The following is a 23583-nucleotide window of genomic DNA, read 5'->3' as shown; positions in this document are numbered from 1 at the left end:
ATCATAAGCCCAAAATAAAATTTCCACCTCTAAGTTGTGTTTGTCAGACATTTTGGTTAGATGAAAAGTTAATAGGATTATTAAAAAAACTATCCTTGCTTTATCATTTAATGAGTGCCATGTTGCACCTAGCTTTTAAATTGCAGTTATAAAAGCAGCCATTACTTCAAACCTGAAGAAACACCCAAAGAATCTACACCAAGATTGTACACTGTGCCTGGACACAGTAGGACACACAGGTAATCTCAGTGAGTTAGGAGGCTAAGTCAGAAGGATCTCAAGTTTGAGGTGGCCAGCCTCCGCAACTCAGTGAGGCCCTATGCAACTTAGACCCTTTTTAAAGAATTCAAAAATTTTTTAAAAAGGGAATGGAGATAGAGCTCAGTGGTAAAGCAGTGGTTTGAGTCCCGATACTGGAAATAGAAAAAAAAAAAGTCTATACTATAAAAAGATTTAACCCAGATTTTCCCCCAGATGGGGAAAACCCATCCCAGAGTTCAGGTTCCCTGGAAATTCCATGTATGACTGACCCCTAAAGAGAAGAAAGAGCAAAATCTTCTTGAAGCCCCAATCCATTCACCATTTAACCTGAGGGGCCATTTGGGAAGGCACCAAGAGTCAACTACTCCTCATCTATTCCTCTCTGACAAGTATTTTGAGCAGAATTGACCAGTGTCATTAACTGGACAGGAAAGGCTCTTCTAGTACCAGTTGTCAGCCAGCTTTGGGGGGTGCTATCTCTAAAGAATAGGAGAGGAAAGAGGGTCTTGGAAGTGATTTATATGTACCAAGCTTGGTTTTGTGAGCTTGACCAACAGGGGCTTTTTGTTGTTAAATTTGTTCTTTTTAGATATACATGACAGTAGAGCTGACATTATATATACATGGAGTATAACTTATTAGGATCCTATTCTTGTGGTTGTACATGATGGAAAGTTACACTGATGGTGTATTCATATATGAACATAGGAAGGTTATCGCCGATTCATTCTACTCTTTCCTTTTCCCATCCCCTCTTCCTTCATTCCCCTTTGTCTAATCCATTGAACTTCTATTCTTCCCTCCCCCATTCCAAAACAGGGGCTCTTTTCAGCCTCATAGAAAGCCTGTGGCAGTAATTTTCCACGTAACAGGAGAACAAGACTCATGAGATTCCATGCCCAGAGAGCTGCAAGTGCATTAACACAAATCTGATCCCAAAGCTCATGCTTTTCTTATTTACAGTTCCCACAAAGCACTATGATTTCTATCAAAATTATTTCTCTACCTACGCTCTCGGAAGAATGTAAGGCAGCAGGAAACCTGATTCAAACACTCCAACTGAACTGGACAGGAATGGATCGGTGTCCATGAGTTTTAATAGTTATCACTTCACACACACATAGGCCAAGAGTGTAATTCAGTGGTAAAGTACTTGCTTAGCGTGGGCCAAAGCTCTGGGTTCCATCCCAAATACTATAAAAAGAAACAAAGAAAATACACACAGACACACATAAAACACCTCAATGAAAAATACTAATTACCTGGTAATCTTTATTCAAGAAGTGAAAGAAAACAGTGCTTCATAAGGCGTGTCAGACAACGAAAGGCCTTTGTTTCCAACACATGAGGACTTGGCCCAGTCCCGCACTCCAGCTCAAGCACCCTCCTTAATAAAATGTCATCCTGATTCACCATAAAATGGGGTGACATCTTAGCCAATTTGATATTTACTTAGGAATAAGGATCTCAGGAGGCTTTGACATGTTGAGGTTCCAGATCTTGTCCTGTGCTTGGTGCTTGTTCTGTGCATCCCAACTTATCTGATTTGCATGCGCAAAGACAGGAATTGGCCCCACCCACCCCACCCCACCCCAAGTCTGGGCAGCAAGCAGTCTGCTTGACCTACTGCCACTCGATGTCCCACCTTTCCTCCTTACTCTCAGAATTGTCCCAAGGAGGATGAAAACAGAACACAGCCACTAAACCAAGATTAGGATGCTGGGAAGACAGGTAGACTGCTACACAAAGCAAAAAACATGAAGCAAGAAGGGAAAATAAAATGAGGGTTAAACTATGCAATTATACTGCCAATTTAGAAAGACATTATAACCCACACTAAATGAACATACAACTCATCCAGCTCCCTTCCTCCACAAGACATTTTAATGCAGGAAGCAAAATACTACATCCTCCTTGTGGTAAGCACTGTTAGTACTCAACACTTTCATACTGATGGGGCATCATATAAAAACAAAGTCATATACTTTTGCATAAATCAATAAAAAGTCAATATAATGACAAAATCAGAAAGAAAAATTCTAGTTTCTCCACAGAATATAGAAAGATTTAAGATTGTTAAGTGAAATGTTTGCTGCCAAATTAAAAACAAATCATCAGGATGTTCAAAAGCCTAATTCATAAAAAAGACAAATTTATTCTGTATTTAATAAAATGTTTATTTGGGATAACATAAGTCATGCAAGAGCTCAGTTAAAAAAAAATATAAGGAATGGTAATTGGTATTGTCAATTTAAAAAAATTGTAAATCACTTTACCACCCAAGAGTGATAGGAAAAACTGTTTGAATCTGAGCAAGGACATGGTTGTGGCTATCTTTTGGGAACTGCTGAGAGATAACAAATTGTGTTCTGTTCCTCAGAGGAATAGAGCCTCATATCTAAAGTAATCATTACAGTCCCTCCCATCACACACTCGGAGGGCAAGCAGTCCAGAGCCCCTACCCATTAATTCTTCGGCTCTCTTGGGATAGTCCCAAACTGAGACTAACAGTCTTAGGGGAGGAGGGCAGGGCACCTTTGGCGACTCTTAGTTGACACCCCATCTACATTCAGAACTTTAAAATTTGGTTCTGAAAGACTTGCAGTCACCATCATTAACCTTAAATGTAGTGTTGTGATGTCCACGGAAGGATTTCCACGGCTGGCAGAAATAAATTTGGACAGATATACAAAATTCAACATAGTGTCTCAGATTTCAAACAAAAATAACTCATCTTTTTGGCAAAAAATAAATATAGTGGAATGCAAGTTTGATAGATGTTAGAATAGATAATCTACCAACTGCCAAGGAGTACAATTTCACTGCAGACACAATCAACAATTTCCAAGAATTTTTAAAAATAAAAAAGTTTGCACTTATTCCTCACAAAAAATCATCACTTTTGGAACTATCCCAATTAAACTACACACTGAATTTATTAATACAGCATTAAGTTTCTTTGTGTAAAAAAATCTTTGTACATAGTAATAAAAAAAGATAAGGCAAGATGCATTAAACAGAAACCTTCTGGTTCTTTTCCTCTGCTTTCTTACAGAGCCACTGATGACTGTCTGCAACAAAAGAGTTAAGTTTCTGATTTTCCGCATCAAGCATCTCATGCCTTTGCTGTGGTTAAGAATTCTGTCCACGCACTCTGAAGGACAGAGGCTGTTGATGGTCTTTGGCACTTACGCTGGCAAACTGAGCTTCTTTCCCTTGAGTACTAGAATTGTAAAGAGAGGAAGAGAAAATGTTACTGATATTGACAACCTCAGTTTCCTTTTTCTCACGCTTAGAAAGCTGTCGTACACAAGATTCTACCCAGTAAATATAAGGATATAAGCAATTACATTAAAAAATATAAATTCAACTACAAGTACCACCAAATTTACATCTACTCTGTTATGATCCCCCCCCACATCAACATATATTAAATATGACTTATGAAAGGGGTCTTGAAATATTGGATATTAAAGTTGGCTGTAGTGGCACATGCTTTTGGGAGGCTGAGGCAGGAAGATGCCAAGTTTGAGGCATCTTAGCAAGAACCTCAGCAACTTAGTAAGACTCTATCTCAAAATAAAAAGTAAAAAGGGCTAGGAATGTAGCTCAGTGGTAGAGTGCCCATAGGTTCAATCCTCACTACCCTCCTACATACACACACACACACACACACACACACACACACACGATAAATATGTTCCTTTATGGAGCAAGTCTACCATGAGGAATGTTACTATACAGCAGGGATACTTAGGTTGGAATCTATGGTTATAGCTTTAGGTACTCCTGAATTCCCCACAACAATACACATGAATTTGTGTGCATATGTATATATACTTTTTATGAGCAAGGACCATAGTTTTCATCAGATATTTGTAAAGTTCACATATCCTATATTCATGCAAACATGAAACTATAAATGTACATATAAGGAGGTTGATATAAGCACAGAATTTTAATAGCAGCAAGTTAAAAAAATAAATTATAGTATATACAACACATAACAAAAGTCTATATGGATAATTTCTATTTATTTTTCCCAAGTCACATTATGATGAAAAAATGTGACTTGGGAAAAAAGCAGATCACAGAATAGTAAATACAGTTTAAATGAAGTGTCTGCATACACTCAAGAAATATCTGGGGCTGGGGATGTGGCTCAAGCAGTAGCACGCATGTGTGCAGCCCGGGTTCGGTCCCCAACACCACATACAAACAAAGATGTTGTGTCTGCTGAAAACTAAAAAATAAATATTAAAAAAAAAAAATCTCTCTCTCTCTCTCTTTAAAAAAAAAAAAAAGAAAGAAATATCTGGAATTATGATTACTGAAACGTTAATCAAAGATCTCAATTTTTCAATTCTGAAAATATTTCAATGAAATTGACACAGGCACATTAAAATAAACCAGAATAACAATATGGAACTTATATATTAATGTCACATATTACAGTTGTTATATTGTCATTGCTATATGATTATGTTATGTCTTATATAATTATGTATTATATGTTTTTATCTCAGACAATGGGACAAAATGGGTTAACAGTGATTATCTCTGAGGGGTAGGATCTTGATGACCGTCTTTTGAAATTAATTCTGATTTGAATCTTTCATAATGAAAATGTGCCATTTCAGGGAAAAAAAACAAAACAAAACAAAACTGTAGCCAAAGGAAAAAAGGTCCTATATATCAGACCCAAAGCCCTGATCTTGAATTTTACTTGACAACCATGAAAATGAATTTTCCTGAAGCCAGTTCTGTTCTGAGAGTCATAGTGTCAGATGAGCAGAGTTGGACAAGGGAAATGGTAAGCAAGTTCCCAATAGAGGATGTGCCTACAGGAACCATGAAGGCCAGACCCAACCTACCTTTTGTGATGTACAAGTAGAAGAAGTCGCAATATAGAATGGTCTGGACTACACCAGCCACTACAGCAATAAGGTCAAAGAAGCCCTCGAAATAGAAGCGCCAGATCCAATTGACAAGATACAAAGCACGGTAGAGGCCCAGGAAGAACAGGTAGTGGGTAGTGATGGTCTCAGCCTCCCCAGTCTTGCTGATCATAAAGAGCTGTGGAAGGATGGCCACTGATTCAAGGTAGATGGAGAAGGTCCATAAAATCTAGAAGAGAAAGGGCAAACTTCAGTCAGGATTTAGTGCCCACCACGTGTTCAGGGGAAATACTCTTGCTTTACTATAGAGTAGCTTAAAGAGTAAGAAGTCTGGGTATGGGCATCTCGGCCTCAAATAGCAGCATGGTGACTACATATATCACAGATAGTTAAGCAACATTTTAGAGGCAGGGCACTGCTCAAGACAAGCTGGGTAACTTGGACACCTTTACTTCTGAATTTTCACTACCTTGTCTAACACCTTATTTTTCTCTGTATAACATTCTATGAATCTACATGTAAGATGTTCCTCCTGGACAAGCATGTTTTATTCCTAATCTAGAGTCTCCAATCAGCCCTGATTTCTGCCAGGGTTAATAATACCAATAGTTCACTGGGCACAGTGGCTCACACCTGTAATCTCAGCAATTCATGAGGCTGAAGCAAGATGATCACAAGTTCAAGGTCAGCCTCAGCAACTCCATGAGACCCTGTCCCAAATAAATAGTAAAATCGTGGGGCTGGGATTGTGGCTCAGCAGTAGAGCGCTCGCCTAGCACAGGTGGGACCCGGGTTTGATCCTCAACACCACATAAAAATAAAGGCATTGTGTTGTGTTCATCTATACCTAAAAAATAAATATTAAAAAAAAAAAAAAAGTAATGAAGCTGAGTGGTAAAGTGCCCCCCCTGGGTTCCATCCCCAAATGAAAGAAAAAAAAATTGATAACTGTGTTCCTTCTACCTCATCACTGTTGTTTTTCCTTACCAATTGATCTTTTCCAGACTCCTATATTTTTCACTTATAGGTGACCTCTGACATAAATTTTCGACTTATAATTTATTATTTTATGATTGTGTGAAAGCAATACACACTTAGTAGAATGATACTGTGAATTTTGATCTTTTCCTAGACTACTGATATGTACTATGACACTCTAATGTTGGGCAGCAGCAGCAGCCTCACCAGTAAACCACACCATCCCAAGGGGACACAATCAACATTCTAAAATGTACCATATGTTGCTAAGCTGATTTCTGGTAGGTTAGATGTTATTAAATACTTTTTCAACTTACAAGGGGTTTATCAGGACACAACCCCAACATAAGTCAAGGACTTATATTTTTATTAGTCTTCAGGCTTTCAGGAGTAGTTAAATCAAAGGGTTCAAAAACTGGAAGTGTAATTATGAAAACTCTGTCCGATGTGGTACTTTACTCATGTCGACAAAAGAAGGACTTATAAGTAGTCTAGGCACTCCCAGCACTTATCAGACAACCAAGAGCACTGCAGTAACCTAATAAACACCAAGGTGCTAATCAGCAGCTCTTCACTGGGAAAGAGACACTTAGGAACAATTCACTCCACTGTGGTGTAAAGAGCACCATAAATCACTGTCCCCAAGGGTAAGAAGTTTAGGAGTGCTGCTTAGGAGATGCATAGACACAAAATCAGTGTGCAACATCCATATATGGAAAGGAAACAAAACCTAGTCAAAGTAGGGAGAAGACCATGTTATCTTCAAACACAAGGACAGGCAGGGCTCTGTGTTTGGAACCACAGAAGTTAAGATAATAAAACAGTTTTGAGTTCTTTCTCAAGGACAGTCAGGGGATAAGCTGTCAACAGATACCCAAATACTTGCATGCTTTAATTCCTGTCTACAATATATTTACACCAAATAGTTCATGTTGCACCAGAAGTTTACCTGAAAAACAAAAACAAAACTCCACATTATCTGCATATAGGTTTATTTCCTTAAAGAACCAGACATGACTACTAAATAACACCTTAACTAACCTCTAGAGGAGAGAAATCGTGATTGACCAGAAATGAGAGTCCTCCCACAGGGACCACCAGAAACTCCACTCGGAAGGTATCATGATTTCCATCATAGGTTGCCTTAAATTTCATGTAGATCAGGTATACCGTGGCATAAGAGCAGGCAATATAGATAAGCTAAAACCAAAAGAAAAATACCAGGTTGTCAATACATTGCAATTGTTTCAACTCCCTCAGCTTTCTACATCACCAGTTGCTTGGTTTGTTTCTGTTTTTAATTTAAACATAGTAAAATTCATTTTGGGGAGATGTATACTTCTGAGTGATATAAACAGGAAATTTTATCCATTAAACCCAAAATTCCATCATCCTGTCTTTGTACAAAGTCAAGCCTCTCCAGGCTTCACCTTTAATCATCCCTGTCCCACTTTGCCTTTTCTAGAATGCCTCATAAATGAAGTCAGATAGCATTTTTTTGCATGTGGCTTCTTTCAGTTAGCACAATGCATCTGAAAGCCAACAAACTAGTTGCTTCCCATCCTCCACTGTCTAGGGATTGAACTCAGGGGTGTTCTACCATTGAGCCACACCCCCGCTATTTATTTTGAGACAGGATCTAACGAAGTTGCTCAAGCTGGCTTTGAATCTGCCATTCTCCTGCCTCAGCCTCCTGAGTAGCTGGGATTATAGGAATGGCCACTGTGTCCAGTTATGCTGCATATATTAATAATCCATTTTATTGATGAGTACTGGCCCATTGTGAGGGCACATCATAAGCTGTCTATTCACTCACCAGTTAGAGGACAGCTAGATGGTTTCCAGTGTTGAAGGGTGGTGGACAACGCTGCTATCAACATGTTACAGGCTTTTATGAGAACATAACTTTTCGTTTCTCTTGGTTTTATATCTAGGAGTGGGTTTGTTGGGTCAAATGTTAACTGTAAGTTTCACTTTTTAAGAAACTGCCAAAATCTCATCTTACTATTACAGCAGATTAAAGAAAAAAAAAAAAAAAAACAAGTTCAATGCAGTTCAAAACCCATGAACTTCCTTCTAGCATAACATTATTCCTTGGCTAACATTTTTGTAAAGAAAAAATGCAATGCAATTCAAGTTAAACTCTGCCATGATGATTTACTTAAATTATGTTACTTTTAACACTGAACATTTGGAAAATTGTTATGAAATGGTTTGGTAACATAACAAAAGCAAAACCTAAAGTTAATGATAATTTGGAAAACATTGCTGCCTCTAAGGGAATGATTTTGTGCACATGGCAGTATAACTGCTCAAGGACTTACAATTAAGTTATGTGTTCTTTCATCTTTAAAAGGTCAAATATCATCTAGTCACCTGACCAAGGAAAAGTCTGATATGCTGAAATTACATCAATTTTCAAATTGCAGAAATTTAGGCTCAAGAATCAACAGCAGATTTAGTGCATAGAGACAACTGGGATAGGGACCACCCTGCTTGGTACTACTTCTCCTTAGGAAATATGACTTGACAAACAATTAGGAAAACATTTGGGTAAACTACTTAACAGGAAAATGAGAGCAATCATCAAGCTTTCATATGCCTAAAAAAAAAATGTAAACAACCCACAAAGACATTAAAGAGTCCCTGGTATATTATGCAGTTGTATTTGAAAGTAAACAGTCAACACTATTCAAACTGTCAGTCATAATCATACACTTGCATAAACAAAGTACATATACATGTGCATTTACACTGTGCCCTCTCCTGCACCTATGCAGAAGAGGCTCCTGGTAGCCAGGGGCCCCAGCAGGCCAGGTGGAGCCAGGGAGGTTTGGTCCATCCAGGCCTTAGCAGCCACTGGGAAACAACAGCTGCTCGTCTCCTCTCACTAGTGCTTAAAGTTCAAGTAAAACATGAGGATGTACAACTTGGGTCTAACTCCACCAGCTTTCAGGACACAATGCTTAGGAATTACAATCAAGCAAACCAGAAGGATTCCTCTGAAAGGTGGTACTCTTAAAGAGGAGGTGGAGGATTCTGGCTCACATACCTTTAATGCCTGCAGTTTCAGTTTGCCCAGGCACTAAGCAGGGACTTAGCCATTTTTAAGACAGTTGATTGTTTCCTGATTACTAGGTTTCCATTGCTTAGTAAAGAATGGAATGATTACAGGTGACTCAAATTTGCTTTTTTTTCCCTTCCTTCTTTTTTTTTTTGAGGTACTGGTGGATTGATACTGTATCCTGCTGCTGTGTTAAACTAACTAGTCCTAGTAGTTTTTTATAGGTTCTGTAGGATTTCTTTACAGGTGATCACATCATTTGCAGATAAAAAGTTTTACTACTTCTTTTCCAATTTGTATGTATGTTCTATTATTTTATTGCAACAATTAGAACCTCCACTATTTTGACTAGAAGTGATAAGATGGAACATCTTTGTCTTTATTATCTTTGCTACATACATCCCAAGACATTTTTACATTTTATTTTGATTCAGGGTCTTGCTAAGTTGCTCAGGCTGGCCTCAAACTTGCAATCCTCCTGCCTTAACCTCCAAGAGCTAGAATTAGGCCACGGCACCAAGTCAAATTTGGTTTTTAGTAAAGAACACAAATTCAAATATTGCTTTGTTTATTTTAGTAGTGCTTAAAATACACATTTGAACACAATGTGCTGGGGGGACACTTACTGAAATTCCACGCCAACAGGCTTCAACTTAAATATTACTTCCTTAGGTGTAGCTATAACCAAATAACTAGAACAATGTCCAGCATCCAGGTGCTCGGATTTTGTAGAATGAATGAATGAAAGAAACTATTACACTTCCTGAAAACCTCTCTACTTTTCCTTCATTGCGTCCATCACAAATTGCAGTCATTTATTTAGTGCTGGGATGATCTGCCTCTTCTCCCCCACCAGACTATAAGACTTGCTTATTTTTCAAATCAAATGCTCAGTGCCTAACTCTGTAGGTATTTATAGCACAAGCTCAATGACTGTGGAAAAGAACTGAGGCAGTGCTTCCTCAAGTGTGGACTATGACCACAGTGTATATAAATGTTAGGGGTATGCAGCATTTTGTATTTTAATAGTTACTCATTTGCTTTAACATGAATTAAAAGAAATATAAAAGGACACCAAAGGTGTCATGGATATGAATGCTTAGGACAAGTTAAAAGGTTTAAAACATATTATTAAGTAAATTGTGGTGCAGACACTATTTAAGCATGGCAAAATAAACAATGAGAGCACAAACACAGCAGTTTAGGAAAAACTAAGTGGAAAAAAGAAAAAAAGTGCAAGATTATATGCAGCAGCAAAACAAGACTCTACAACCAGAAGTTCCAGCTTTAATTCCTCATTATGTACTGACTTGCTAAGTTTCTCTGGGAAGTCTATAATTTCCCAGTGCTTGAAAATACAATAGTCATCCCTCTTTCTTACAGGGTTATCAAGAGCTTTAGAAGCTCTATCATATTTAAGGAACTTAAATTTTAAAATCTCTACGTAAAAGTACTTTAAATTATTGTTTTGAAACAGAAATGTATGCTTAATGATAACTATTTCAAGTTATACACACAAGGTGGTCTAAAAGTTTTTAAGAACACAACAGCATATTTAAATAGTATTCTTGGAGATTTTTAATTAAAAAAAACACAAGCTCCCAGATATTCAGGAGGCTGAGGCAAGAAGACCACAAGTTCAAGGCCAGTCTAAGCAACTCTGACCTTGTTTCAAAATAAAAAATAAAAAGAACCAGGGAAGCAGGGTGTGGTGGCATATGCCTATAATCTCAGCAGCTTAGGAGGCTGAGACAGGAAGATCACAAGTTTGAGGACAGCCTCAGCAACTTAGTGAGTCCTGTCTTAAAATAAAAAATAAAAGAACTAGGGATGAATAACTCCCCAAACTCAATCCCTAGTACCCCAAAACTAAACAACAAAAAAAAAAAAAAGAAAAAAAATTGACATAAATTGACAGCTTCCATAGATCTGTATATTACAAATAAAATACATCCTACCAGATGCCATACCATACCTTCATAGATGTATTATATAATGAAATAAATGAAGTAAAAAGATCCAGGTAACGAGTTGTAAAGACCAGTGCAAACAGAAGCTGGCTTTTCCCAGAAATACCTAAAGAAACAAAAGTAAAGTATTAGAAAAGCTCTGGAGAGCTTTACAACTCCTGAGATCACACTGTGCAAGAAGTGCAGATAGGGAAAGTGAACACTTGGAGGTCAAAGGCTGAGCTTTGGGGATGAGTAAACAAGAGCAGTTTCAATTTTCTTTCCTTTGACAACTCTTAAACACACTCCTTCCCCGCCCCATCTTTATTTTTATTTATTTATTTATTTTCATGTGGTGCTGAGACTCAAACTCAGTGCCTCACATATGCTAGGCAAGCGCTCTACCACTAAGCCACAACCCCCCCACCCCTGCCCACACTCCTTTTGGAAAGCTTATCAACTTTGTCTTACTATGACCGGTAACTTAGGAAAACTTTCTTTCCACTTAAAAAAGTATATATCCATGGTGATAAATCTCTTGAGTACAGAGTTAGAATTTATTCTGATTAAGGAGATGAGGATTCAACTGAGGAATACTGTTTTAGGTAAGAATCTGAGCAATAACCCTGCACCCCCTGGAAAAAATGGTATGACCTCCCAAGGTGACTACGTTGCTGAAAACAGCATTTACTTGTATGTACTGATTTTCAGAAACTCCATGATTTAAGATCCATCACACAACCAATCTGATATTTGTTTAAACATGTTCCTGGATGCTATGATAACACAAGAGTAGTAACCTACAACTACAGGCAGTCTTCAGATGTATCTAACTTTGGCATAACTTGAAACTGTTTTCATTTTTACCACCAACCCATCTCCAAAGTAGTACATCCACACTCAGCTGAGCGAGAATAGTTCACATGGCTTTTCTGACATCTACATTTGACCAAATGTTTATGTGACAAATGGTGTGAACTATGGAGACTGAGCAAATCCTTTAAGGAAACTGAAAGCTGATTAGATACCAGAATCTACCCACCCTCATCTATAATGCAAAACTTCATATCATTACACATTTCAAATGTCACTGCATTTAAGTCATTAGCAACTCTCCTCTGAAACATGAAAATTACATTGTTTTTCAATGCATTTTATAAGCATTTGCACCTTGCTAAAATTAAGAGCCTGGATTAAGAATGTTACTTTTTAAATGTAAGTAACTGCAGTTCCAGCCTACACACAAAGCAATCAAAATTTAGAAAAAGATGACTCTGTCTTTCCAAATTGATCAACAGAAACCCATTTTGAGGGTCATAGGAGATGCAGGCCATAAGGTGCTTTGTTTAGCCTTTCCTCAGTAATAGAGACCCCTTTTTTTTTCTATCAGAGATCAATGTTGTTGGTACTAAAAACTGGAAAGAGAATACAAGATGTGGAAAGAAAAGGGAGCAGACAGCTCACATTTGGTATCTGTTGAAGACATTTGCTATGTGGCTCATTCTAATATTTTAAATTAAAACTTACAGGATAGAGATGGGTACATTTTGATGTACAGGGTTTATTCTGCTTTGGAAGCCAAGCAGACTTAAGTCTTCTTTTCAGCATTCCAAACTAAAAACTTAGAACCATCATATAGCTCTGATCCTTCCCCTTTGTAACCCAACTCACCTATCACCTCCCCTGGGAGGTCATCTCTGAGATGCCCTTCTTCAATGGTTGGCATTCATTCAGCAGGCATACAATGGGAACTCCTTCATATCAACTGCTGGGCTACCTCCTATTAGACAGCTATAAAGATACATTGTGATGACCTGGTTCCTGCCTCTCCTCTCCCCCCAAACTCCCACCTGACACAGAAATCTCTAAAGGTTGGGGTCGTACCTTATTCCATTTTATATTTCCTATGCTGGGCACTGGGCCTGACCCACAGCAGGGTCCAGAAAATATTTCCATGTCATGTGGGAAATTCTCATGTGGTATTTTGGGATAATACTTCTGAAGAATTTCCAAGTCCCACTGTGTCTCTATGACTATAAACAGACAATGTGCTATATAAGTTCTGCCCTAATTTACTACCAGCTAGAGGGTGGGAAAGACCCCAGGGTGAGCATGGAACTGAGGAGACAGGTCCTGTTCCATGCAAGAACCAGCATGCTGGGAACTGAATAGTTCTACACAGTTCTCCCTAGCCTGAATCTTTTTTGTTTTTTCTTTCAGATACTCACAAAACTTTTATTTTATTCATTTACATGCAGTGCTGAGAATTGAACCCAGTGCCTCATGTATGCTAGGCAAGCGCTCTACCACTGAGCCACAACTGCAGCCCCCTAGTCTGAATCTTGATTAACAAGTAGCAGCTTTACCCTTTAAAATTGCAAAACTGTCCTGAATTCCCAGAAAGGCAGATATACCAGGTGAAGACAGAAGGGAATGGGGCAGAAATCACCTGGTCATGTGAAATAACTGCTAAGTCAGAATGGCTACCTCCCTGTTTTATTTTTATTTTTTATTTATTTTTGGGGGGGGGTGGTGGTGGTACTGAGATGGAACCCAGGGCCTCATGCCTTCAAGACAAGCATTTTAACATTGACCTCTACCCCCAGCCAATACCTCCTTGCTAAGACTGTATCATGTAACATGTACTTATAGAATATTCAACTGTAAAGGTTTCAGAAACTGGCGTCCTAATACAAAATGGACCAAGTTACACATTCAGGAGAATAACTTGCCAAATGGAAAAAATTCATTAAATTTAACATCATTCTGGTCTTTTCCCACAGGGTCAAGTGAAGTTTACAAAAGCCTACAACTATATACCTCATTGTATGTTATTATACTGCAAGTGAAAAGCGTCTTTCCTTACATTTCTATTGGTTGAATAGATTCCTCAACCGAAAAAAAAAGCCCAGGAATTGTTCTCCTGGTAATAGCAGGGATACAACAAAGCAATGCAAGTCAGACCACAGGACAGTCCTCAGGACAGCACTGCAACTGTGCTCCTATCCACTCTCAAAGGATCTGGATGTTCCCTGGAATTCTTGGCTTAGTGGTTAAGAACAACCTCTTAACAAGGCTTTTTTCCCTTATTACAGAATGTGACTTAGGAAAAATGAGGCTTTGGGTCTAGAGCATCTAGGTTCAAACTCAGCCACTTGTGGTACAGGCTCCATTATATATCACCCTGACCTTACCCTCTGTATCTGCCAAATACCCTCTGTATCTGTCAAATGGGCAAAAATTATACTAACTGTGGGAATCAAAAGAGAAGTTAAAGTTTTATAATATAATATACCTGCCATTGCAAATGCTTGAGAAATGCCAGCTCATTACATACTGTTGTATCATTTTTTTCTTATTTTCAAAAAAATCCATGTAAATTATTTTATTGAAAATTTCAAGTGGGATAAAATATATGGAATAAAAAGTGAAAAGTCTCTTGAACAACCCTGCCATCTCCATTCTAAGTGTAACTTTTCAAGCTTTTTTCCTATGTGTTTGCATGTTTACTGTTAAAGTGGGGCCAATTTTGAGCCTCCCAACTTGCCTTTTGAACTGAGTATCTCAGATTCATCTTTTCCTATTAACAGGTTTAGCTCTGGCTTGTTCTTTATAAATGACTGCATAGTATTCCTCAATGTGGCTATACCACAATTTGTGCAACCACTCCATTATTGTTTATAATTTTTCTTGTTATAAATCCTGCACAAACATCTTTGTATCTGTAGCAATATTTTGTACTTATTTATATACAACAAACATTTTGTACCCGAATGCCAATTATTCACACACATTATAATTTCTGTAGTTCAGATTCCCTAGAATTGTTGGAGTAAAAGACATGAACATTTCAAATTTGGTAAATATTGTAAAATATCTCCTAGAAAGAACATGCCAATTTACATATCCATTAACACCAGATGGGAAGGCCCTTTTCTTCATACCTTTCGTACATTAGACCTTTTAAACCTCTCTTTTTTCTGCCCAGCAGACATATAAACAGTATTTGCTGTCATTTTAATATCTAACCTCCAAACTTCTAGTGACTAGGCATTCTTTTATGCTTAACTGGTCTTCTACTATTCTGTAAACTGCCAACTTTGTTCATTTTTCTATCAAGTTGTTTTTACCCGTAGGAGTACTTTAATATGGATAGTAACCTTCTGTCATTTACATATACTACAGATTATTTCTCAGTTGTCTTTAACATTCTGAATTAATAAATTGATCTGGAGGGATGTGTTATCTTGCTTCTTCATCAGTCTGGCTGGTCCTATCCAGGACCCTGATAAGAATATACATTCAAATCATCTGTATCCATCAGCAAAGTTTTATTCTTTTCTCCAGAGGTCTTGTACACTCCTTTGTGGAAAAGTCAAGGGAGGCATCTCTGGGACCTTTCTTGCTGCTTCAGTACCACAGGATTTACTGCCCGTACAACCACATCTTTTCATACATGTTTTACTATCTCAACTGAACTGCAACTTGACTTCTTCCCTTTTTTTGGGGGGGGTGGTGGTGTTGGGGATATAATCCAGGGCATCACACATGCTAGGGAAGTATAGTACCACTGCAGCTTTCATAAGAGCAAAATCTTTGATTGCTGCCAGCTGCAGCTCTGAACTGTGTCTCAGAGCCTTGCACACAGTAGGTAGTCGATAAATGCTTGAGAGTAATGATTACTCAAGAGACTGGAACTCAAATGGACAGAGGTGACAGCTCCAAGAGGGAGCTGAGAATGCAAATGTTTCTTGAAGTATTCAACACCAACAATAAAAGATGAGGTGTTTTCCATTGATATCCAATTATATAAAATGTGGAAACATCATTCTGGCCTGTCATATTTGATAGGGTGAAAAGTTTGCAACCTTCTAACAACTACTAGGAAAGAAGGAAGGAAGGAGACTGGGGAGTAAGGCTGGGTCTCAAAAAGACTCCACTGTCATTTATGTTCAGTAGATGCAGCACTGTTAACTATTAATAATATATAAGAAAACTTGGAAAGCCCTTCATCTAAAAACCACAGCTTGCTCTGAGGTTATTCAGGTCAGGGTTTAGGACACACACACATAAAAGTGACAACTTGAGTATACTATGGATCAAGTTGCAATGGTAGTTCAGGAATAGGAGACATGCTTCATTTGGGCATTCCTCTGTAGTGACAATGGCAGATGCAGACACAAGAGAATGCAGATTCAAAGATTAACTCACTGCCCCCAGTTTAATATAGGTCCTTAAAGGCAACCATTCTGGAATTAGAAATGCCATAAAAAACGAATCTCCAGCTTCCTTATAAATCTGCCTCACCCCTTTCTTTAGGGGAAAAAAAGCCCTAAGTTCCTAAAGGTATAGGCATGTTCAAAACAGGTGCTGAAATCCTAAAATGAGCCTCAATACCAGTATTTCCAAAGTGAGAAACACAATCTGGATGTACGTGTCTCCTATTCCAGTTATTTGAGAAACTCTTATCAAGTTCTTACTCCTCCAAATGTCTCTACACAACTTTTATAATTCATAATTGGAAAACAAAGCAGTGAATTAAATTTAGCATTTAACTCAGATTAAATGATCTTAGTGATTTTTGACTTTTAAAAGACCAAGAAAACTCATATCAGAATGAAAATCATCCTAAGTCTGCAAATAAGAATAGCTTAATAATACCTAAGGAATACTTGGGAACCACATACAAACTAATATATTTTTCTTTCTTTCTTAGCATTTTAGCTGAAGTACTTTATATTTCTGTTAATACTCTAAATCTCCCAAATGTAAACAGTGAATATTAAAAAATGACCAACACAGCAAATCTTTTCACTTTCTCTTTGTTACTCAAGGTTCGTTTAAGAATTCTATTTCTGGAGTTGTACTAAATTCAATCAAACATCTTAGTTTGGATACAAATTTAGGAGACAGCACACTCCAACACTTAACTATCTGCCAGAAGAGAGGATTCTGAGAAACATGAGAAAGAAGATGAAGAGACACATACAAAGACATTGAAGAAAACTAAAGATTAAAAATGATATCTCAGTGTAATAACAACAAAAATATTTACACTATTGACATCTAATATTTAAACTAGAATTGTTTACCCCGAAGCAGACATTTATTCAAAACTCTTAATTGTGAATTACTGATTGTGTTGCATTCCTGGTTCTATCACTACTTTGCTCACTTCCCCAAGATTCAGTTCCTCTGTTCTCAGAATGGGAATAATGGCACCTACCTCATAAGATTAAAAACCACCTGGGATAAGCTGTATAAAAGCACTTAGCTGACTACTTAGTACATAGCTAGTGCTTAAACGTTAGCTATCATAATCACTGCAATAAATCTGCTACCATTGGAAATCATGCAATTGAGCCTCTCAGCACTATGTAAAAATTGGGAGATCACCTCTATGTCAGACATGGTTTCAGTACATGGACTTTGTGACATCCATTCTGATTGCTCAAAGGTCTTTTTTGGTTTTGCTTACTTCCTGGATCTCAGCTATGTTCCAGGGAGACAGGTGAGGGCTGCAGAAAACAGAGTCAAAAACATGGTGCTACTTTAAATGTGGAGATTTTTATAAATAAACCAGGTAAAGGGAATCTCTGCCACCTGCTTCCTTTAGGACACCCATCTTTAACTGCCTCTGAAAAAAATTAAGTTCATGAGTTAATCAAAAGCTATTTCGTGTGGCCGAACATCAAAAATAATGCATTTTGAGGCCATAGCATCAAAAATAATGCATTTAAAGAAATTATGTAAAAATTCATGATTCTTAAGCTTTTAGGATTAATTAAGTGTAAAACCCCACGGCTATTATCTAAGAAAGGTTTGTTCACTACCTCCCAGCAATGCTTGTATGAAATGTGTACTCCTGGGGAGGGACTGAGCCAACTCACTGGTGACGTGGAGCCAGGAACTGCATGAGACCACATGAAACCTCAGCGGTACCCAACGCCACGGTTTTGGGAGAACCACTTATTAGATGGAGGCATTCGGAGTTTTGACAAACTAGCTTGCTTCTCAAAGCAGCAAGAATGGCACCAAGAATTTCACTAAGACCCACCTCCCACCGCCCCTCCCTTGGCAGGCATTATCCTGCCAGGACTTGGGTGAAGCCCACACAATTCTAAGTCCAGGCTTGGGTCAATACCCTACAGATTTAATAAGAATCTCAGTCTTTAAACGGGCAGGGTGGAAAGCGAAATGACCTCTCGCACCAACTCCCTGGCCGCCCCACCTCCTCGGGTGGCCTGGCTGCCACGTCAGGCGGAGCCGCCGCGGTCCTGCCCATCCTCCTCCCGCCAGTCCCATTGATTCGCGGGCCTCCCACTCGGGACCCTGCCTGAAGAAGCGCCCCAGGAAAGCCCAAGGCGGGAGACACATTTGCTGGACCTCCACTCCCATTACAAACTTTTCAGGCAGAACAAGGGCCGTAAGCAATTCGGCCAGCGCCCCTCCGCCCCAACCACTCAAGTTCGCGAGCGGACCCTGCGCGCTGCGGGGCCCGGCGCTGCAACACCCCGGCTCGGCCCAGGCACCAAACAGAGAGGCCGAAGGTTCACGCCAAGCCCGAGCTCCAGGCGAGCCAGCCAGGGGGGTGTGTCGGCCCAGCGCGGTCCCGACAGGTAGCTGGGCAGCGGAAGCCGGCGGGTCCTCCCGGTGACCCGGCCCCGCGTCCCAGCCTTTCGGGGCCTTGCCCGGCCGCTCACCGGCGCAGGAGCGCGTCTTCCAGATCTTCAGCAGCAGGATGACGATGGCCGCCAGGTGGGACAGGTCCCCAGTCAGCCGGAAGATATTCATGGTGGCAGCGGTCGGCACGGCGCGGCGCCCCGGGGCTCTACAGCTCAAGCGGCAGCGGCGGCCCCTGAGAGGAAGCGGCGAAGATGGCGAGAGCAGGCGCGACGTGGCCAGGGACGTGGCCGAACTGCCGTCGCGCGCGCAGGGCAGCCTGGGAGCGCCGGCCGCCGCCGGCTCCGCCCTGGCCCCGCCCCTTAAAGGGGAAGCCCCGGATCATCAGGCCCAGCCTGGCAGCTCGAGTGGCGGGCGGCCGAGGACCCCAAGTGCTCGCCCACTTCCTTTTCCCGGGCTTCCGGCCTCTCCTCGGATGCCAGCGATTTCCTTTAATTTTTGAAATGGCACACCCTTGGGAGGATTGTCTTTTTTCCCTCCCCCGTACCACTAGTTATAAGAGCTCTAACAAGCTTATTGTATGAAAAAGAGGGAAATAATTCGGTATTGCATCTCTCAAGGTCGGCATTAGGGGTGTCGTGGAGGATACAGCTCATATGGGAGACCAAAGATTTTACCACTCCTGGGGGTGTCTTTAAGAAAGAGAATCCAAGGGGAGCACGGAGGCGGACTCCTGAAATCCCATCAATTCTGGAGGCTGAGGTAGGAGGGTCGAAAGTTCAAGGCCAGCCTCAGTAATTTAATGAGACCCTGTCTCAAAATAAAAAAATGAAAAGGTTTGGGGATGTAGCTCAGTGGTAAAGTACCCCTGGGTTCAATCCCCAGTCCCCAATTAAAAAAAAAAAAAGAGAGAGAGAGAATTCAAATACTCAGCCGTAGAGCACTTTTCAACCTGGGTTCTAGTCCCAGAACTGGGGGAAGGAGGGTAGAAGAAAGGGATTGCAAAATTAGGTAGAAAAGTGAACATTCTCTAGGATGAGAAAAGAGATCCAAGAAATTACAAACAGAACCGAGCTGGCAGACAGGCTCTGCTACATAATTTACAGGACTGGTTCAAAATGAAAACACAGAATTCATAAAAGAGTAAAAGAAAAATGCTCTTAAAAGTTTAACTAAAGTATAAAGCCTTTTCTTCTGCAGTCTCTCAATTTGTAGTGTTTCTTGTTTGCTATTTAAGAAGAAATTAAAAATTTTAATTATGATTTCATTTTTCTTGATTTTAGGCAAGTCAGCTTTGAATGCAAATATTAGAGCATTTTTAACTAGATGAGGGGTCACTGAAAAGATACAATTTCTATTTCTTGGCTTGTTTGTGGAGGGTGCCTGGGGTTAGCCAGAGGGATGATACAGCTGGCCCCAGGAAGGCTAAAAATAAAAAGAGGGGGCCCACCAGGCACTGAGAAGACCAAGGGGACACACTTTCAGGTAAAAGGTGCCAAACGGGCCAGTGTAAACAATAATGTGGACCAAGGGAGCTTGGAGTGAGTTTGACACTCATGTGAGTTAGGGGAGCTTTGAGGGAGTTTGATGTCTTGAGCCATGTGTTGTCATCTGTTTCCTTGCACCACTCTCTCTCTAGGCAAAGGGCAATCTTCAATGTATTATCACCCCCTTACCAGGTACCTGAATTGGGTGGGGAGAGATCTGACCCTGCTGAGTTGTCCAAATGCACCCTGGCACAAACCATGATGGATAACAACTATTGTGCCTTGCCCAGAGAAGCTACAGGGCACAGACTCTCACCTGACCCAACCTTCCCTGCACTGTGCACTTAGGTCCCTGCAGAGCAAAGGGTGGCAGATAAGAGCAGAGACCAGAGCCTGCACATCATGGAGCAAATGATTGATAACCCATCCTGGGAAGGTAAAAAGGCAGCAAGAGGTAAAACTCACATGTGCCCATGGTCCAGGTCTGTTTTGTGCTCCATTGTCTCATGGAGCTTTACAGCAAAACATAAAATAAAAGATAAAATTATTAAAAATTTCAAGACAGTAACTGCAGAACACTAAACCTTGAGTATGGGCCCTTATAAGCACTGAGAAATGGCATTGGCTTCTTGCCCATGAAACCAGTCTTGCTCATAGATTCTACCACAAAGAATACAAAAATTCAGAAAATGACACAATACTAATTAACCACCTTATGGATTTTTAAAAATTTTTTAGTTGTAGATGGACACAATACCTTTATTTTATTGATTTATTTTTTGTGGTCCTGAAGATTAAACCTCTTGCCTCCCTAAATTTCTGTCACTATACATTCTGCTTTCCTTTACACATGACTGAGTTTGCATATTTTCTATAAAGAGAATAGAAAAATGTTCTTCCTCTAGTGTTTTAGACAGCTTTATATCACTGTGACCAAAATACTCAACAAGAACAACATAGAGGAGGAAAAGTTCATTGGGGCTCACAGTCTCAGAGGTCTCAGTCCATAGATGGCCAACTCCATTGCTCTGAGCCCACAGTAAAGCAGAGGAAATCTGCTTACTTCAAGACAGCCAGGAAACAGAGAGAAAGAAGGTGGAAGAGGGGAAGGGGCTTCCGGGTTGAAGCACCCCTTTGGGGCATGCCCCCAGTGATCCAACTTCTCAAGCTACATCCTACCTGCCTACAGTTACATCATTCAGTTAGTCCATTCAAACTAGGATGGACTGGTTAGGTGACAGTTCTCACAATCCAATTGTTTTACCTCCAAACATACCTCTATTAACACAGGAACTTTGAGAGGACACCTCATTTCCAAACCATAATATCTAGAATAGCTGATTTTAAAATATTTTTGATTGCTTGAAATATTTCATGGAAATTTTTAGGACCAGTGTCACATTTGGAAACCCCCTGAGTCATGCTTCTTTCATATAAAAGTTGCAAGATTTCAGGGCATTTCTAGTTGTCTTACCCAGGGACTAATGTGTGATACTTTCTGAATTGGTGATGCAAGTTAACCATCTTGTTTGTGTTCCTTATAGTTCGTGGTTTTGAAGTTTATTCACAGATTACTTGATACTTCCCTTAAAAAGGGGAACTTCATTCCCATTACCTTAAATGTGGGCTGGACTTAGCAACTGACTTCTTACACATAGAATGTGGTAGGGATTGGAGATGTCACTCAATGATAGAGCATATACTTAGTATGCATAAGGCCCTCAGTTCAATACCGAACACCAAAAAGAAGAAGAAGAATTTTGTAGAGATGATGGCTTGTCTCTAGAGGCTAGGTCATAAAAGGTACTTTGACTTCCTCCTTCCTCTTCTCTCCCTCTCATCACTCATGCTCGGGGAAGTCAGCTCTCCGGTCACAAAAACATTGAAGCAGCCTTATGGAGAGATCCATGTGGTTAGAAGTGGTCTTCTCATGGAAAGCCATCAAGTGACCTTCTGCTAACAGCCACAGGAGTGAACTATCTTGGAAGCAGTACTCCAGCTCCAGTCAAGCCTTTGGATGAATGCAACCTTGGTTGATGTCTTCATTAATTGTTGGGAAAACATCATTTGAAATAAGATCTTCTGAGGCTGGGCTGGTAGCTCAGTGGTAAAGCGCTTGCCTAGCATGTTTGAGGCACTGGGTTCAATCCTCAGCAACACATAAAAATAAATAAATAAAGTTATTGTGTCCATCTACAAATTAAAAAAAAAACTCTTCCATTTCTAGGTTTTGGGGAAAAAACAAACAAACAAACAAATGAAATCTGCCAAATCAGTAAAAACCTCTGCTCAAAATGCACAAAAGAGCCAGGTATGGTTGTTCACACCTGTAATCCCAGCAACTCGAGAGGCAGAGACAGAAGGATTGCAAGTTCTAAGCCAGCCTCAACAATTTAGCAAGGCCCTAAGCAACTTAACAAGACCCTGTCTAAAATTTTAAAAAGCCTAGGGATGTGACTCAATGGTTAAGTTCCCTTGAGTTCAATCCCCAGTAGGTTAAAAAAAATGCAGAAAAGACTGAAAACATTTTATTACTGAATAATCCTCAAAACAATTGTGATGACTATCACAGGCAGTTTGCTACAATCCACTAGATTCCCAAAGAAAAAGAAATTTCAGTCTTCTGTAGAGCCAGGCAGATACAATCCATTGAACTATAAATTGTTTATCCCCAAAGAAAAAAAAAAATATGTTACTTTATTTATTTATTTTTAAAAAGGTTTTTTTTCAGTGTTGGGATTCAAAGCCAGGGTCACAAGCATGCTAAGGAAGTGTTCCATCATTGAGGAATATCCCCAGTCCCTGTGTCTTTTTGACAAGCATGAGGAAATTGTAACTTGGAGCCAGGCATCTAGGCTAAATTTCCACAACCAGAGAGACAGAGCACCATTCTCTTCCTCATTATTCATATTTCAAAGAGGCCTCCAGGAAAGACATGCCTAAGGTGCAAAACTGGCAAGGGGTTTATTTAGCTTTGAAAATGACTTATATACTTCTTTCTCTTTGGGCACCAGGGAAATCTTAACATTTTTAGGTTTTTATTTACTCACCTTCATAGATTTCCATGAAGGCACCCAGATGAGCTGCTCCCAAATCCCTGGCTTTCAGAAACTTTGAGATAATGAAAATGCTTCCCACCTCTTATACTGGGAATTGAATCCAGGAGAACTCTACCACTGAGTTACATCCCCAGCTCTTTTTATTTTTTGAGAAATGGTCTGGCTAAATTGCTAGGAGTGGCTTTGAACTTGGAATTTTTCTGCCTCAACCTTCACAGTCAATGAGATCATGGGTATGCACAACTGTGCCTGGTGAAAATGTAT

The 23583-nt window shown here is 39.7% G+C and overlaps 3 protein-coding genes and 1 long non-coding RNA gene across 17 annotated transcripts in view; 2 read left to right on the top strand and 2 right to left on the bottom strand.

The window, feature by feature from the left end:
* Positions 1–3454, top strand: part of LOC308650666 (speedy protein E4A-like) — a 45491-nt gene extending 42037 nt beyond the window's left edge. For all 8 annotated transcript variants that reach the window (XR_014022381.1, XR_014022382.1, XR_014022383.1 and 5 more), the window contains one exon: positions 3317–3454. Coding sequence is in view for 1 of the 8 variants with exons in the window: in XM_081296846.1 (XP_081152972.1) it covers positions 3317–3325 (9 nt within the window). In the remaining 7 variants the exon portion in view is untranslated. The remainder of the gene's footprint in view (positions 1–3316) is intronic.
* The window catches only part of ZNF12 (zinc finger protein 12), a 1264586-nt gene that overhangs the window by 916952 nt on the left and 324051 nt on the right, over positions 1–23583 (bottom strand). The gene's annotated exons all lie outside the window — the stretch shown is intronic.
* Positions 1517–19073, bottom strand: KDELR2 (KDEL endoplasmic reticulum protein retention receptor 2). Its single transcript, XM_081296847.1, has 5 exons — positions 18854–19073; positions 11177–11277; positions 7179–7337; positions 5136–5388; positions 1517–3484 (listed from the first exon to the last, which is right to left on the bottom strand). Exons 1-5 carry the CDS (start codon positions 18942–18944, stop codon positions 3450–3452), a joined length of 639 nt encoding a protein of 212 aa, XP_081152973.1. The 5' UTR covers positions 18945–19073; the 3' UTR covers positions 1517–3449.
* LOC308650668 lies at positions 18966–22422 on the top strand. Its single transcript, XR_014022389.1, has 3 exons — positions 18966–19535; positions 20609–20714; positions 22124–22422. It is a non-coding gene; the product is annotated as an uncharacterized lncRNA (long non-coding RNA).

This window comes from Spermophilus citellus (assembly GCF_964194105.1).
Source record: "Spermophilus citellus genome assembly, chromosome: 6".
In the NCBI taxonomy this organism is placed as follows: Eukaryota; Metazoa; Chordata; class Mammalia; order Rodentia; family Sciuridae; genus Spermophilus; species Spermophilus citellus.
The sequence above is the reverse complement of the archived record's forward strand: the minus strand, read 5'-3'. Positions and strand labels throughout refer to the sequence as shown.